The following is a 17,457-nucleotide window of genomic DNA, read 5'->3' on the forward strand; positions in this document are numbered from 1 at the left end:
CCCCTACATATTATACCCACTAATCCCTCTAACCTACGCATCCCTGGACACTAAGGGGCAATTTCTTAGCATGGCCAATCAACCTAACCCGCACATCTTTGGACTGTGGGTGGAAACTGGAGTAATCTCCAGCTCCTTACTGTAATGGTGATAAGGCAGGAAGGACACTTAAAATTATTCAGCTGTTGGCTGACTATGGGATTGGTAATTATCATCTTAGTTTAGTTGCTCTGTGGGAAGTATATTCAGCTTATTGTTTCATTGGGCTTGTTCAGTTTAACCTTGCCCCTTGAAAGGAATGATGACCAGCTAGAAGCCAGTTCCTGGAATCACAATCTCCAATGTTGAAGTTTACAAGGAAGGTAGATTATTGTCCACTTGTTTTACAAAATAGCTTCTTCTGAGATCTCCCTTATCCTGGTTTAAACTTCATTGAGGACATTTCTGATCTCTGGCCACAATTTCTAAGTAGTTTCCTGCTGCACGTTCGTTGATTGACCCAGACTTGTAGAAGTGGTCTGAGACATGAGTTCATATGAAGGCATGATGTTCTAAAATTTTTTAATTTATTAGTGTCACAAGTAGGCTTACATTAGCACTGTAATGAAGTTACTGTGAAAATCCCCCAGTCGTCTCATTCTGGCACCTGTTCGGGTACACTGAGGGAGATTTTAGCATGATCAATGCACCTAACCAGCAAGTCTTTCAGACTGTGGGAGGAAAACAGAGCACCTGGAGGAAACCCATGCAGATACGGGGAGAACGTGTGGATTCTGCACAGACAGTGACCTAAGCTGGGAATCGAACCTGGGTTCCTGGTGCTGAGGCAACAATACTAACCACTGTGCTGCCCCAAGCACTGAATTAAAATATTATATTATTGTTTTTGGCTAAATGTAGCTATCACACATTAAGCTGATCTTTCTCTTCACCCTATCAGTAACTGCAACAATACATTCTGCTACGTTCTCATCTTTTCCATTATGTACTTTAGGAATGGTATGTTTTTTCTGTATAGCCTGCAAGAAACAATACTTTTCACTGCATCCCAATACATGTGACAATAATAAATCAATTCAATTCTGTAGCATTGTTTAATACTCAGAATCAGCAGGTCTATTTACTTGCTGCCCAAGAACAATTTAATTGAGCCAGGATTGCTATTTTGCCCCTAGTTCTTTACCTTAAACCTCTTGCAATCCTATCTTGCCTGACCTTCCAACTTGGGCTGGGTAAGATTCAAAGCAGTACTGCATAACCCCAGGGCCTAATATCAAGTACATCTCAATCGGATGTAAGGAAGCCATATCCCATTTTCCTATGGCACTAGCTAGGAAAGTTGAAGGTCCAGCTGAGTTTAAAAGATCTTGACAGGAATTAAAGCCAGAAGTTGGTGGAGGGGAAACCCAGTTTTGGAGGGAGTGGGTGAATGCCATGGAAGTGGGGTGGGAACACCACATTGGGTGTTAAAGTCTGCTAAAGAGAATCCCATGGGGTGGGTAATCCCTTTGTCGTTGGAAGTTTTTAATTTAAATTGCATTTTCAGATAGTTGTCAGAGCAGGGCAATTGAGACAAAGGAGGCTTGAACTTCCCAGGCAATTGCCATGTGCACCTTACCTGGGAATCTCCACAGTGGTGTTTGAGGGCACTCCTGACCTGCCTGAAAAAGGAAATATCAGAATAAGAGAGTTGCTAGCTGTAGATGGCAGTAGTCATACACAATTGATCATTTGGCCAAACTCCTTAAACGTAATGTGTATCGTTGAAAGTTCATTAAATAATGAAAAGGGCTGAAAATTTATGTAATAAGATTTTCCCTTCTGCAATTTTCTTCATAGTACCAATTATGTTGATATGCCCAGGTTTGAATTTCACGAGCGTGGCTCGCTTCTGTTACCGGTTCTTTGTGTCTGAGAACAGTCACTGTGTTAGTGAACTGTTGATCTAGAGGGACTGTTTCTAATCCTGTCCTCTTCCCACTGGCACGCGAATGCAGTTTACAAGAGCCAGTTTCTGTGTCTAGTCAAACAGGCTATCAACAGATCCAGGTAGCAAGCGAATGGGGGGTTCTCTTATCTGACTGCCCCTTTTCCATAGCTGTGTTCACAGCCAGGTGCCCTTATAAGGGAGCTGTCCGCTGGCACAATTTGAGGTCTTCCATGACTGGTGTGCACTGTGGGGACTGGGTTGCATTATTGACCCCCAAAGTCACATTTTAATTTAATGTTTGTAAGTTTCTTTTTGTAGTTTTTTTTTAGTTACAGTGCCCTGTAAAGGGTTATCTCTTTTATTAATACATTTGATCTTTTGTTAAGTTGTCCCCGTTTTTAAAAATGTATTTAAAAGATTATAAATGGGGAAAGCTGGGACACGAGGGTGATGGAGTAGTGTTGACTGTAAATGAAGTCAATTAACTTAATATTAGATCTCAAACAAGATGAGACAGAGTATAGGAAAGAAATAAAGAATCTGGTGAAATGGTGCAATGACAATAACCTCTTCCTCAGTATCAGTAAAACAAAGGATACAGTCATCAACTTCAGAAAGCCTAGTGGAAGTCATGACCCTGTCTACATCAGTGGTGATGAGAGCTCCAAGTTTGTACATGTCCAGATCACCAACTTGTCCTGGTCCCTCCATGTTGACAACAGTTAAGAAACCCTGCCAATGCCTCTTCTTTCTCACGAGACTAAAGAAATTTGCTATTGCTCTCACCAATTTTTACAGATGCACCACAGAAAGCATCCTTCCCAGATGTATCATGGCTCCTGATCTGACCAAAACTGCAAGAAACTACAAAGGGTTGTAATCAAAGGCCAGTTCGTCACACAAACCACTCTCCCATTCATTTACTCTGTCTACACTTCTCGCTGCCTTGGAAAATCAGCTAGTATAATCAAAGACCCCACGCACCCTGCACATGCTCTCTTCCATCGGGAAAAAGATACAAAAGTCTGAGAACACGTATCAACCACCTCAAGAACAGCTTCTTCCCTGCTGTCGTCAGACTTTTGAATGGACCTACCATATATATTCCACTCCTCCAACTCATTACCATTGTTCCCTTTAAGCTGTGTAATTGCAGCTCCTGAAACTTCCCATGCTGGCCCTGCACAAGTTGGCTCCATTAGGTTGCAGCCAATGTGTGGCCATGCAAAACAGAAACACCATGAAACAAATCGATGCACCAACATACTCCAAAAAATGTCACAGGTTTTGTTGCTCTTTGCCATTTGTATACCACAAAATACCTTGTGTGTCTCAGTGATTTTCTCACCCTCTTGTCCCAACTACTTACTTTCTAGGTTCTAGTGTGTAGTCTAATTGTAGTTTATTATTTTTGTATACATTTTGCTCTGTAGTCTCACCCTTGCTTGTTGTGTAATCGATATTAAACACAAACTCCAAACATAGTGTAGCTGCCACGTTATAACGCCTCAGCATAACTGCTCAACCCCATTTTAATTGATTTGCTACATTGAAAGTGATGAAGTAAAGCAGCTAATTTTGGAAACACAGTGAATTATAAGAGAAATGGGTAAGAGTGACACAGGAAGGATAGGGGTTTGCTGATGAGTAAAAATTGATTATGGTGGTGTCCAAAGTATGCATTTTGTGGAGGGCTCATGATGGCTATTTTGAAGGGAAGGAGTCAGTGATTCAGGGCTAGAGTGAGTAGTGCTCCAGGGAGACTGTGACAGGGTGAAGGGATGATGTGGAGGTGCCAGCATTGGATTGGGGCGGGGCGGGGAAAAAGTAAGAAGTCTCACATCATTAGGCAAAAGTCCAACAGGTTTATTTGGAATCACAAGCTTTGGAGCACTGCTCCTTTATCAGGTGAGTCTTAACTGGAGCAGCACTCTGAAAGCTGGTGTTGTGAAACTTCTTTCTAAGATGAAGGGAAGGATACGATGAAGCCAGCTACAAGGATGACAATAGGAAGACAGATTATTACTTGAATGGGTGTAAATTGAGTGAGGTGGATATTTATTGAGACCTTGGAGTCCTTGTGCATCAGTTGCTGAAAGTAAGCAGCAAGTACAGCAGGCAGTAAAGAAGGCAAATGGTATGTTGGCCTTCATAGCGTGAGGATTTGAGTTTAGGGATGGAGGTGTTTTGCTGTAGTTGTATAGGGTGTTGGTGAGGCCACACCTGGAGTATTGTGTGCAGTTTTGGTGTCCTTTTCTGAGGAAGGATGCCCTTGCTATTGAGGCAAAACAACGAAGGTTTACCAGGCTGATTCCTGGGATGGTAGATCTATCATATGAGGAGAGACCAAGTTGGTTAGGATTATATTCACTGGAGTTTAGAAGAGTGAGAGGGGGTCTCATAGAAACTTATAAAATTCTAATAGGGTTAGACAGGATTCAGAAAGAATATTCCCAATAGTGGGATCATAGTTTGAGGATAAGCGGTAAATCTTTTAGAACTGAGAAATTTCTTCACCCAGAGGGTGGTGACTATATGGAATTTGCTATCGTTGAATGTAGTTGAGGCTAAAACATCTGATTCTAAGAAGAAATTAAATAAAACTCTAGGGGCCAAAGGGATCAAGGGATATGGAGGGGATCAGGATATTGAATTCGATGATTAAATTGAATGGTGGAGCAGGCTCAAAGGGTCGAACTACTAGCCAAATTTCTATGTTTCTATGATTTTGGCAGAAGAAAAGCAAAGCATGTTTGTGTTTGAAGTGCAGTAAGAAGTCTCACGACAGGTTAAAGTCCAACAGGTTTATTTGGTAGCAAAAGTCACTAGCTTTCAGAGCACTGGCTGCCCCTTCGTCAGGTGTTTGAAGTGGTCAGATCAGGTCTCCCATTGGATCATAGTGCCAGTTATCAGAGAGATGCACTCAAGTTTGCACTCCTTGATTTTTTTGGAGTGTGAAGTGCCACACGAGGATTTCTTTTTTCCATTAATTGGAATTTGTAGCTACGTAAAATAATCAAAGAAATTTAAATTAGAGTTATTTAGCAGCAATCTGAATTGTTTTGCCCTTTGCGCAGAGTGGAGGGTAAGAAAAACTGTTGTCTAGACTGTCAGTGCTTATTTTAAAGGGAGAAAGGTTAGGTTGCTTTCTATTTGTGTAGGCAGTCCCCTGTCAGGACAAAATAGATTGATTGTCCCTTACACAGTGTAAGAGAGTCCTGCTGTAAAGAAAATGTCAGAGGCATTAGCCTAATGAGGCATCTTGTTCTGGAGGTGTGAAGGTTTGTTTAAAAAGTATCTGTATGGCACACCATAGGTCATTAAAATGTGATTATATTAATAGTGGATTTGCTTTAATTTTTTGATCAGTCTTTCGCAACATGTTCTTAGCTACTGTCATATAAGACTTTCACCCTGAGAAACTTCATAATTCTGTTTTGCTGAACAATGAACTACTGCCTCAGAGCTTGTTATTTAACTAATAGAATCAGGGTGTCTACATAAAAACACTACTTGAATCTCAAGAGGATTGACCAAATTATTGAAGGTTCAGTCCCTTTTCGGAGCAAACTTTTATGTTCTCACTCTTTGGTTTCTTGTCACTTCCTCTGAAAGCTTACTACTGGAGGCAGTCTAGTACTTTGATCAAGTGACATAGCAAAGCAGACCATATATTACTACTTTGTCTGAAGATCTAAAGTATAACTGCTTCCTTCAAACGGAAGAGGAAATTTATGATAATTATGCTGTCTAATCATAATTTTATTTCTTATTTCTGCTTATGTTTCATAAATGGTAAATCAATATTTTAGTCTGTTATTGTTATAATCTTTAGGGTAGTATTCTATCTACCCTTCTAAAAGTATTGGACAAGTCTATCTTCTATCAAGCAATTCTATGTCATTTATGTAATTAGTCATGGATCAAGTAACCTTTGCAAAAACAGGGCATGTAAAATGTATAGCTTTCACAGATATATGTAGCAAATTACAAGTCCTGTTTATAAGAGTTACAGTAAGAAATCTCACAACACCAGGTTAAAGTTGGACTTTAACCTAATGTTGTGAGACTTCTTACTGTGTTTACCCCAGTACAGTGTCAGCATCTTCACATTATAAGGCTTACTGCAGAGCTGTTGAAATGGAAGAGCTTTAATAAATAATCAAAGCAGACTTGAATCCTTGTCCATTTATCTTTGAATTTTTTTATTGCATGTGACTTTGCTAATATTCAAATGAAGACTTCATGCGTGTAAACAATGCACAGAATAAGAGAATTGTTCCAGTGAAGAAGGATGCTGTTTGGCTCATCATGTCTACACCGGCTTTCCGAATAAGGATTTCACTTAGTGGCATTCTCCTGCCATCTCCCTTTAACCAATGCATTGTTCCTTTTCAAATGACAGTTGCATTTCTTCTTGAATGCGTTGATTGGATCTGCCCCCGCCACACACTCTGACAATACATTCCAGACCTTAACCACACACTGCATTTTTTTTCTCATGCTGCTTCTTTTGCCAATTCTTTATATCTTTAGCACCTTATTCTTAATCCTTCCTCAAGTGGGAACAGTTTCTCCCTACCTATTCCGTACTAACGCCTCTATCAAATCTCCTCTCAGCCCTCTCTTTTCCAAAAAAAAACAGCTTAACCTCTCCAATCTGGTTGTATAACTAAAATTCCTTATCCTTTGAACCATTCTCATGAATATTTTCAGTTCTCTTCAGTGTCTTCACATCCTTCCTGAACTAGATGCAATGCAATGCTCCAGCTCTGGCCAACCTAGTGTCTTATACACGTTCAGCGTGCTTTTTTTCAGTAAGCAAGTAAGTTATTATTCATGGGATGTGGCATTGCTGGCAAGGCCAGCATTTGTTGCTCACCTTTGAATTTTGTGGCCTATTAGGCCATTGTAGAGAGCAGGTAAGAGTCAACATGTAGGCCAGGTCGGGTAAGGACATTAGATTTCGTTCCATAAAAGACATGAGTGAACTAGATGTGGTTTTATGACAATCGCTGATGGTTTCATGGTCAGCATTGCTGGGACTAGGTTTGCGATTCAGATATTTTCACTTACTGAATTTAAATTCCACCAGTTGCTATGGTAGGATTTGAACCCATGTCCCCAGAGAATTCACATGGGCCTCTGGAATGCTGGTTCATTGACATTACCACTATAACACCATCTCAGTTGCATTCCATGTCCCTACTGATGAAACCTAGGATACTGTATGCTTTATTAGCCACTCCCTCAATCTGTCCTGTCACCTTTATGTACACGTTCACCCAGATTTATCTGTTCCTGCACGCTTTTAGTGCTGTACTTTTTATTTCATATTGTCTCTGCGTTCTTGCAACCAAACTGTATCACCTTAAATTTGACCACATTGAATTTCATCTGCCACCTGTTTAACTATTCCACCAACTTGCTCTTGTCCTTCTGTAGCTCTACACTATTTTCCTCACAGTTTACAATGCTTGCAAGTTTCATATCATCTGCATATTGTGTTTAGGTGATTCATATACACATCAGGAAAAGCAAGGATCCTAACACTGACCCCGTGTACAAACCTCCTCCAGCCTGGAAAACATCCATTAACCCTTATTCTCTTTCCTGTCACTCAGTTAATTATCTATTCAATGTTTCCATTTTCTCTTTTATTCCATGTGCTATAACTTTGCTTACATCTGTTGTGTTGCACTCTTGGGAGCCCATGAACACCATGTCAACAGCATTGCTCTCATCAACCCCCTCTTTTACCTCCTCAAAAAGCTCCAAGTTCACTAAACGTGATTTTCTGTAAAGAAATCTGCACTGACTTTTAATTAACCCACATTTGTCCATGTGACTATTAATTTTGTCCTGAATTATTATTTCTAGAAATTCCCCCCACCAAATTTAAACATATAAAAGCAAATTACTGTGGGTGCTGGAATCTGAAACTCTGAAGGGTCATCCAGACCTGAAACGTTAGCTCTATTCCCTCTCCACAGATTCTGTCAAACCTGCCAAGATTTTCCAAAATTTTCTGTTTTTGTACCAACGTTACTGCTTTGCTTGCAGTTTCTAGGTTTGTTATTTTTGAAAAAGGGTGCGATATTTGCAATTCTGTTGTCCTCTGGCATGTCCCATGTCTAAGACTGCCAGTGCCTCCCCTGTCATACCTCTCAGTATTCTTTGATGAATCTCGTCTGGTCAACTTTAAGTATGGATAGTCTGTCTGATGCCTCCTTAACAATTGTACATCCTTCGAGTGTCTGAATTACCTTGGGTTGAGTAGCAGCATCTTCCTGTCTATATTTATGCACTGTCTTGCATATGAGAGCTACATGCTTTGGTGTGATCATGCTTGTGAAATCAATTGGGTAATTAAGCCTTTAGATCCTCTAAAACAAGCTTCCTTCCTTTTCAAGATCCTAGCAGATGGTCTAATAATATCAGCAGAACCTGTCTTTCAGTAATCCATTTCAGATTAATTTAACCTGCTGTGGTTAGTTATCCTCTTTGCCACAGTGCTAAAATTGCAGATTAGCAATTTTGCTAGATTTATTGACTGCTACATTTTAGAAAATGTTTGAAGTTCCAATTTTCCTCACAATAGTCAAAACTTTCACTTCTGTTGCAGCTTCTATTGTGATTCCTGCTGGTAGATGTGTCCAGAATTTTACATCTGCAGAACTGGTAAGTGTCACATTAATAAATGCATGTTAGTTGCTGTGATTAGAGAAGTGTTTAGCAGTTCCTAGGACTTCTAAAGTTGCTAAAGTCTGCAGGGACTGGCGTGACACAATCTGAAGGACTGTCTTAAAGTATTCTAAACAAACCTACCAGCAAAATACTGTGGCTGCTGGAAATATTCAGTAGATTTTTAAACAAAAAGTCACCCAGCAGTTCACTATCTGTAACTGTCCACCATTGATGTTCAATGGAGGTGCCATCTCGGAATCCTCCATCATCAACATCCAGGGGGTTACTGTTGACTAGAGAACTTCTCTGAAACACTCATAACCACGGTGGCTAGAAGAGCAGTTCAAATACTGGGCATTCCTTGATGAGTATATTTTCCTTCTGACTTTCCAAAGTCTGCTTATCACCTACAAGGCACAGGTCAGGAATGTGATGGATTACTTCGCTGGATGAGTGCAGTTCCAACAACATACAAGAAATTCAACACCATCCAATGCAATGGAGCCCACTTGAATTGCACTCTAGCCACCATTTTAAACATTAATGTTGCCACTGTGCACTGGTCACAGAGTGAATGTGCACTATCTACAAGATGCATTACAACTTGCCAAAACTTCTTTGAAAGTAACTTCCAAACCTGTGACCTCTACCTTCTAGAACATCACCACCCGGAAATTCCCGTCCAAGTCTCTCAATCCTGATTTGGAACTCCATCCATTAATAATACTCTTTCCTGACTTGACTCTTAAAAGTTTCCACTCTGGTCAAAATGCACAATGTGTAACTATAAAATCTCTATTCAAGAATGGAAGGAGACGGAAAGCAGGAAACAAAGGCTGTCAGCTTAACAACCGTCATTGGGAAAATGCTAGAATCCATTATTAAGGAGATAGTAGCAGGGCATTTAGAAAATTAGATAATCAGGCAGATTAGTTTTCTAAAAAGAAAATAGTGTTTGATAAATTTATTAGTTCTTTTGAGGACTTTTATTTTAGTTTAAAAGGTTTGTAAAAGTTGTTTTCAGTAGAATGAGGAGCAGGAAAGAAGGACCCTAGGGAATTGGATATAATCTGAAACAAAACATTTTCAAAAGCTTAAATTGAAGGGTAAAACATGCCAAGAAAGCTCCAAGCCATGGTCTGCACTTCATCCTCCATGTGGGAGGCCGAGAACACTTACAGTGCCTGGGCCATTGTATGTGCAGGAAGTGTCTCCAGCTGCACCTCCTGGAAGCCCATGTTTTGGAGCTGGAGTGGCAGCTGGGGACACTGTGGAATATCTGCAAGGTGGAGACTATCATGGATGGTACGTATAAAGAGGTGGTCGCAGGCTGAGACTCCACAGGCAGGAAGAGAATGGATGACAATCAAGGAGAGCAAGAGAGTTCGGCAGGCAGTGCAGAAACATCCTGTGGTTATTCCCCTGCAAAACAGCTGTACCGTTGTGGATATTGTTGAGGGGAATGGTCTTTCAGGAGAAAACTGCAACAGCCAAATCTGTCATATCACAGTTGGTTCTGCTGCAATAGAGAGGAGTAAAAATGTGGGAATGCAATAGTTATAGGGAAATCAATTCTAAGCGGAATAGATGGGTGTTTCTGTGGCTGCAGATGAGACTCCAGAATAGTATGTTGCCTCCCTGGTGCTAGAGTCAAGGATGTCTCAGAGCAGCTGCAGAACATTCTGAAGGGGAGGGTGAATAGCCAGTGGTCATAGGACACGTTGGTACAAACGACATTGGTAAAATAGGGAAGAGGTCCTAAAAGAATATAGGGAGCTAGGAAGCAAGCTGAAAAGTAGGACCGCAAAGGTCTTGGGATTACCATCTGCGCCGTGTGCTAGTCAATAGAAACAGCAGGATACATAAGATAGATAGGTGACTAAAAAGATGGTGTGAGGGGGAAGAGTTTCAGATTCCGAGGGCATTAGGACCAGTTCTGGGGGAGGTGGGACCTGATCAAACTAGATGGGTTATATCTGGGCAGGATCAGGACAGGTATTCTTGGGAGGTAGTTGCTGAAGTGGTTGGGGAGGGTTTAAACAAATATGGCAGGGGGATGGGGAACATTTGTAAAGATTCAGAGCAGGGGGAATTAAGAAGAAGAGAAAAAGACAGTAAGGAGAATAAGGAAAGTGATGGGCAGAGAAATCAAGAACCAGAGTCAGATAAGGATTGAGTAAAAAAAGAAAATAGTAGGAAAGGGAAAAGAAATGTTAAAATTGACCCCCTTAAGGTTTTGTACCTGAATGCCCAGAGCATTCGAAACAACAAAATGGTTGAAATAGTTGCGCAGATAGATGTAAAGGGGTATAATATAGCTGGCATTACAAAGATATGGCTCCAAGGGGAGCAAGGATGGGAACTAAACATTGAGGGCTATTCAGTGTTTTAGAAAGAACAGATGCAAAGAAAAAGGTGGTGGAGTTGCATTGTTGATTAAAGATGATATTGATACGATATTGATGAAAGATATCAGTATAGATGATGTGGAATCTGTATGGGTCGAATTAAGAAAAACAAGGGGCAAAAAAAATTGGTGGGGTGGTATACAGACCACCAAACTGTAATGATAATGTTGGGAAAGACATTAGACAGGAAATCAGAGATGCATGTGTTAAAGGAACATCTGTGATTATGGGTAACTTTAATCTGCGTATAAATTGGGAGAGCCAAATTAGTCACAGGTACAATAGAGGAGGAATTTTTTTCTGGAGTGCATACAGGATGGTTTTCTGGAGCAATATGTTGAGGAACTAACAAAGGAGCAGGCCATCCTGGATTGGGCATTGTGCAATGAGAAAGGATTAGTTGGCAATCTAGTTGAGAACTTTTGAACGAGTGACCATAATATGGTAGAATTCTTTGTCAAGATGGATAATGATGTAGTTGACTCTGAGACCAGGGCCCTGAATCTCAATAAAGGTAACTATGATGGCATGAGGCATGACTTGGCCATGATGGACTGGGGAAGATTACTGAAAGGAAAGGCAATGGCAGGCATTTAAAGAACGAATAGATGAATTTCAGAAGTTGTTTACTCCTGTTTAGTGCAAGAATGGTGAGGGAATTGTGGCTTATAATCAGATTCAAGGAAGAAGCATACAAATTGGCAAGAAAAAGCAATAGGCCTGAGGATTGGAAGTGATTTAAAATTCAGTAAAGGAAGACCATGGGATTGATTAAGAAGGGAAAAATGGAATATAAATTTCTACAATTCCAGTTAAAGCATCACGTTTCAAATCTGCGTTTCCAGTTAATTAACTGGAAGGAGAATGTTTCCAGTGCAAAGCACACTCGTACCTATAATTAAACCATCACATAAAAATATATAGATTATATATTTAATCTCCCACAGGATAAGGTGGCCTTCTGCAATATTACTTTCCTATGGTGATGGCCCTCAAACTTTCTTCCCGGAGACCTGCCGCCAGGAGTCCACTCAGATCTGAAGTTGCCATACTGACATAGTTTGTGTATGGGACATAGAAATTGGTGCTTTGGATCTGAAGGCCAGTCAGAAAGTTATGTTAACAAACATTACTGTTTTTAACTGTTAGACTTTCTTTGTAGTAAATAGTTATACTGTATTCTCATAGAATGCTTCAGGAACTACAACTACTCTTGCATTACCTTCTGGTGTTGGTCTTCCAATCCAGGTTCCTGCTGGAGTTACCTTACAGACTGCTTCAGGTAGGTATTTTGTATTCCTCTTTGCTCTAGCAAATCTACTATGTAAATTGTTTTTCCAGTGTTAATTGGATTGTCTGTCTTGCTTTTGTATAATTGCACTTTTTTCTTTCGAGTTTTCCTCAGCTGTACGTTGTGGGTAAAGCAGTTGTAATGAGATGTAGGAGCTATTTATCTGCCTATACAAGTTCATGAGTCAAACTCATTCAACACAGATAGTTATTGCTGGCACAAAATGTAGTTCCAAAACAATATAACCATTCAAATCATTCTTTAGGGGCAGCATGGTGGCACAGTGGTTAGTACTGTTACCTCACAGCGCCAGGGACTAGGATTCGATTCTGGGCTTGGGTCAGAGTGTGGGAGTTTGCATGTTCTCCCTGTGTCTGAATGGGTTCCCTCCGGGTGCTCTGGTTTCCTCCCACAGTCTGAAGGATGTGCTGGTTAGGTGCACTGTCCCGAACAGGTGCTGGAGTGTGGTGACTAGGGGAATTTCACAGCAACTTCATTTAAGACTTTGCAAGCCTTACTTGTGACTAATAAATAAACTTTAACTTTTAAAACACACTTCTTAAATAAAGAAATGTAATTGGATTTCTAGGGTAGTAAATTCTTTGGTCCTTACTTTTGTGAAGTTAGGAAAACAAATATTGGCAATTTGATAATTTAGTTGCAGCATCATGGAGAGTAACTGCAAATGGGTGCAACTTGATGGTAAAATCGGGCCTGTTGTGTCCAGTCAACAAATATCTGACTATGCTAATCCCAATTTCCAGTGCTTGTCCTCTAGCTCCAGAGTTATGGCAGCACAGGTTTATATCTAAATACTACTAAAGTGTTCCGAGAGTTTCTGACTCAACCAATCACCCTTTCAGGCAGTGTTCCAGACTCCCACCACTTGCTGGGTAAAAGTTTCTCCTCAACTCCCCTTTTAGCCTCCTACCCCTTACCTTAAATCTATGCTTCCTGGTTATTGCCCCCTCTACTGATGGAAGAAGTGCCTTCCTAGCCACCTTTGTCTATGCCTCTCATAATCTCTCACACCTCTATAAGGTCCCATCTCAATCTTAGGTGCTCTAAGAAAAACAGCCCCTGCCTATCCAATCTTTGTTCCTTGTTCAGACTCTCCAGCCCAGGGAGTATCCTGGTGAATCTCCTCTGCATGCTGTTCTATGCAATCCAATCCTTCCAAACTGTAGTGATCAGAATAGCATGCAGTAGTGTAGTTGTAGCCTAAGCAGCATTTTCTACAGTCTCAGTATGACCTCTCTGCCCTAATATTCTATGCCTTGGCTAAGAACCTTTACAGACGCACCATAGAAAGCATTATTTCTGATTGTATCACGGCGCAGTATGGCTCCTGCTCTGCCCAAGACTACAAGAAACTACAAAGGGTCATGATTGAAGCCCAGTCCATCATGCAAACCAGCCTCCCAACCATTGACTCTGTCTATACTTCCTGCTGCCTTAGAAAAGCAGCAAGCATAATTAAGGACCCTGTGCACCCCAGTCATTCTCTCTTCCACATTCTTCCATCGGGAAAATGATGAGGTCATGACCCAACCGACTCAAGAACAGCTTCTTCCCTGCTGCTACCAGACTTTTGAATGGGCCTACCTCCACTAAGTTTATCTTTCTCTACACCCTAGCTATGACTGTAGTACTACATTCTGCACTATCTCCTTTCCTTCTCTATGAATGGTACATTTTGTCTGTACAGCACACAAGAAACAATATTTTTCACTTGTGACAATAAATCACATCAAATAAAGGCAAGTACCCATATGTTTTAACCACCTTACCTACCTTCCCTGCCACCTTCAGGCTATCTGTGGATATGCACTCTAAGGTCCCGCTAATCTTAAGTACTTTCCAGGGTCCCATCATTCATAGTGGAAGCCTTTACCTTGAGGCCTCTCAAAGTACATCACCTCACACTCTTCTGGGTTGAATTTCATTTCCCACTGCTGTGCCCCCCTGACTGGTCCATTGATATCTTCCTGCAGTCTGAGGTCATCCTTACTATTTATTACATCACCAATTTAATGTCATCCATGAACTTCTTGATCATACACCTTACATTTAAGTCCAAATCATTAAAGTGGCAAATAACAAGGTACTCAGCACCAGGTCATGTGGAACCTCATTAGAAACAGACTTCCAGTCACACACACACCCCTGTACCATCACCCTTGGCTTCCTGTCTCTCATCTAGTTTTGGATCCAATGTGCCACTTTGCCATGGATTTCATGGGCCCTTGCTTTCTTGACCAGAATGCTATGAGGGACCTTATCAAAATCCTTGCTAAGATTCATATATCAAATGTGTTAACCTTATCAACATTCCTGGTTACCTCAAAACTTAATTAAATTTGTGGAACAGGATCTTTTCTTAACACATCCATGCTGATTATCCCTGATTAAATTGTGATTATCCAAGTCTACATATTAATTATCAGAGGTATCCAAAACTGGTAGACCTGACGACAATATCAAAGGGCAGTGTGAAGAAAAAGGCTAACTGCGAAAGAGTGTCACTAAGTGCTAAAAATGCATCAAAAGGTCTGATCTCTTTAAGTGTTCTCAGCATTGCATGCAGTGCTTGAATTCCTGTAGATTTTTAGAAGTGAATGTTGAATAACCAGAGCTGTTTCTGGTGCAGAATAATCAGTTACTATACAGCTGATTTTGCTAATGTCTGTTTCATGCAATTGGCAAAGACTGATTTCATCCTACTGTTTCTTAAAGAGGGGCAGATAGGATTTGAATCTCTGAAAGAGTGGGGGGTGGATTTAGTGGGGTGGTGTTGGCGGACAGTATGTTTGGGAATCTTTGGACTGAATTTTGCTATTTGGCCATAATTTTTATACCAATGCATTCAGTAGAATGCAGTTTTCTCCTTTTTAAATCTTATTTTTCAATAGAATGAAAACTCATTTTTATCATAGCTGTTACTCCTTATTTATTTGACCAATTTTATTATCATTGTGTAGTGCTTTTATTCATCTAGTTATGAATATTATTCTTGCTTTATTCCTACTATTGAAAGCTTTCACAATCTACCCTGTTGCTCTAGGAAGGCAATGATCAGTAGATTGACATGCCTTGGGTAAAATGCTGAGATAATGTTATACTATTTTGCATACTTTTGAGAGATTGCTTTTGCTGTCAGAATTGTATCCAGCCTGTTGTGCTGTTGTTGCTACTGTATTGTCTATTCCTATTCTGCCCTCCAAATGTTGTCGTTGATTCTCTTCAATCTTTGTCCTTTCTAGGTCATATGTATAAGGTCAATGTACCAGTAATGGTAACCCAGACTGCTGCAGGCCAAAAATATTTCCAGCAGCCTGTTCATCATTTCATTCACCAAGTAAATACAGTTACAGGGCAGACAGCTCTTATCCAGCAAAACTCAGTTTCTAGTCAGGCACGAGCCATTCCAAGCCAGTCTTCCCAAGACCAAGCACCTACACTTCAACAATCCAATTCTGGTCAAGTTTCCTCACATCAGTTGCTGACAAACCAATCTTTTGACATAGCTAATCAGTCTGTTCTGCAGCAGCCTGGTATGTCAAGGCATATATACATTCAACAACAGGGTCCAGTGAAACAGGTAGTTTTAGAACACTCTGGGTTGGGGGTACAACACTCTGAGATGGGGGCACAGTCAGGGCCACCTATTGTTATTCAAAGACAGCCCGTAGCAAATACAGGAGTATTAACACAGCAGCATGTAGTATCCACACAGCCAACTCAGCTAGAGCAGTCTGCAGAAGAACAAGCAGCCGCGGGGCAGACTCCACATCTGTTAATTCAAGATACAGATAGAGTTCCTTTGGCACATACGCTCATTGCACAAAATCAAGCTTCTGAACAAAACGAAGGAGCAAGCATACCGCATTGTGTTTCTGAGCAGTGTGTAAGTCAACAGTTTGCACCTCAGGTAAGAGTGCCGAGAAAAATGAATACTGAAAGACTTGAAAATGTAAAGGCAGTGTTCTGTTGTAGACTATGTATGTTTCTACCTACTTAAAAATACTCTCAGCAAAAAAGAGGTAACTAATTGTTTCGCATTAATCCTGGACACTGAAGTTGGGAGCTTATCTTGGGGTTCAAACGTGACCTGTAGATTGCAAACAGTCTGGCTTAGCTTTTGACCGAAAGAGATGTGTGCAAGGCAAAAGAAGGTGGTGATGAACTGTTTGAATGCAGAAAGATGTTATTCAAGCTCTCACTTGCATATCTGTCTCCCACTCTCACTTTTGTGAATCTAACACAAGACGCAACGCAAGGCTTTTACATTTCCTTGTTACCTTTAAACTTAACTATTGCAATACACTTTTATCTGGCATCCTACATTTTACCGTCCTTAAACTTGAAGTTCTCCAATACCTGCCATGTGCCAACTTGCAGCTATTCTGATTCATCCATATCCTCTTTGCTGACTGATCTGCATTGATTCCTGGTTGAGCAACTGAGATTTAAGATGCTTTTAAAATATAACATTTTAATTAAACTTGGGTAATTTACCTTGACACCTCCTTAAGTGGCTCAGTGCCAAGTTTTGTTTGCTAATGTACTTGTTGAGCTTTGGCACAATATAGGAGGCTGAGATCAGAATGAGAATGGAACTGAGACTTAAAATAGAAAGCAATTAGAAGCTCAGGGTCGCACTTGTGGATTGAGTGGATATATTCGGCAAAACAGTTACCCAATTTGCATTCTGTCTCCTGAATGTAGAAGGGACAGCGGTGTGAAAAGCAATTGCAGTATATTAGAACATAGAAAAACTACAGCACAAACAGGCCCTTTGACCCACAAGTTGCGGTGATGATATCCATACCTACTAGCTTATCTATAACCCTCAATTCTGTTAAGTCCCATGTACTCATCTAGAAATCTCTTGAAAGACCCTACTGAATTTGCCTCCACCACCACCGATGGCAGCCGATTCCAAAAAATGAAAAAAGTACAAGTAACTTGCAGTTTCATCTGAAAGGGATGTTTGGAGCCCTGGATGATAAGGGCAGAGGTTATATCTCTTGTGCTTGCAAAGGAATGTAATGTGAGAAGAGGAACAGGTTTTGGGAGAGATTGAAGAGTGCATTCAGGAATCCATGAATTTGTAGGCAGGCGGCCTGTAAAAATTCACT

General features: G+C 40.6%; 1 protein-coding gene across 1 annotated transcript in view; it reads left to right on the forward strand.

Moving 5' to 3' along the window:
• Positions 1–17,457, forward strand: part of LOC145350468 (stonin-1-like) — a 90,060-nt gene that overhangs the window by 48,105 nt on the left and 24,498 nt on the right. The window contains exons 7-9 of the mRNA XM_080199667.1: positions 8,556–8,611; positions 12,214–12,307; positions 15,580–16,247. Coding sequence (XP_080055793.1) covers positions 8,556–8,611; positions 12,214–12,307; positions 15,580–16,247 — 818 coding nt within the window. The remainder of the gene's footprint in view (positions 1–8,555; positions 8,612–12,213; positions 12,308–15,579; positions 16,248–17,457) is intronic.

This window comes from Carcharhinus amblyrhynchos, chromosome 12 (assembly GCF_965287045.1).
Source record: "Carcharhinus amblyrhynchos chromosome 12, sCarAmb.v2.hapA, whole genome shotgun sequence".
NCBI lineage: Eukaryota > Metazoa > Chordata > Chondrichthyes > Carcharhiniformes > Carcharhinidae > Carcharhinus > Carcharhinus amblyrhynchos.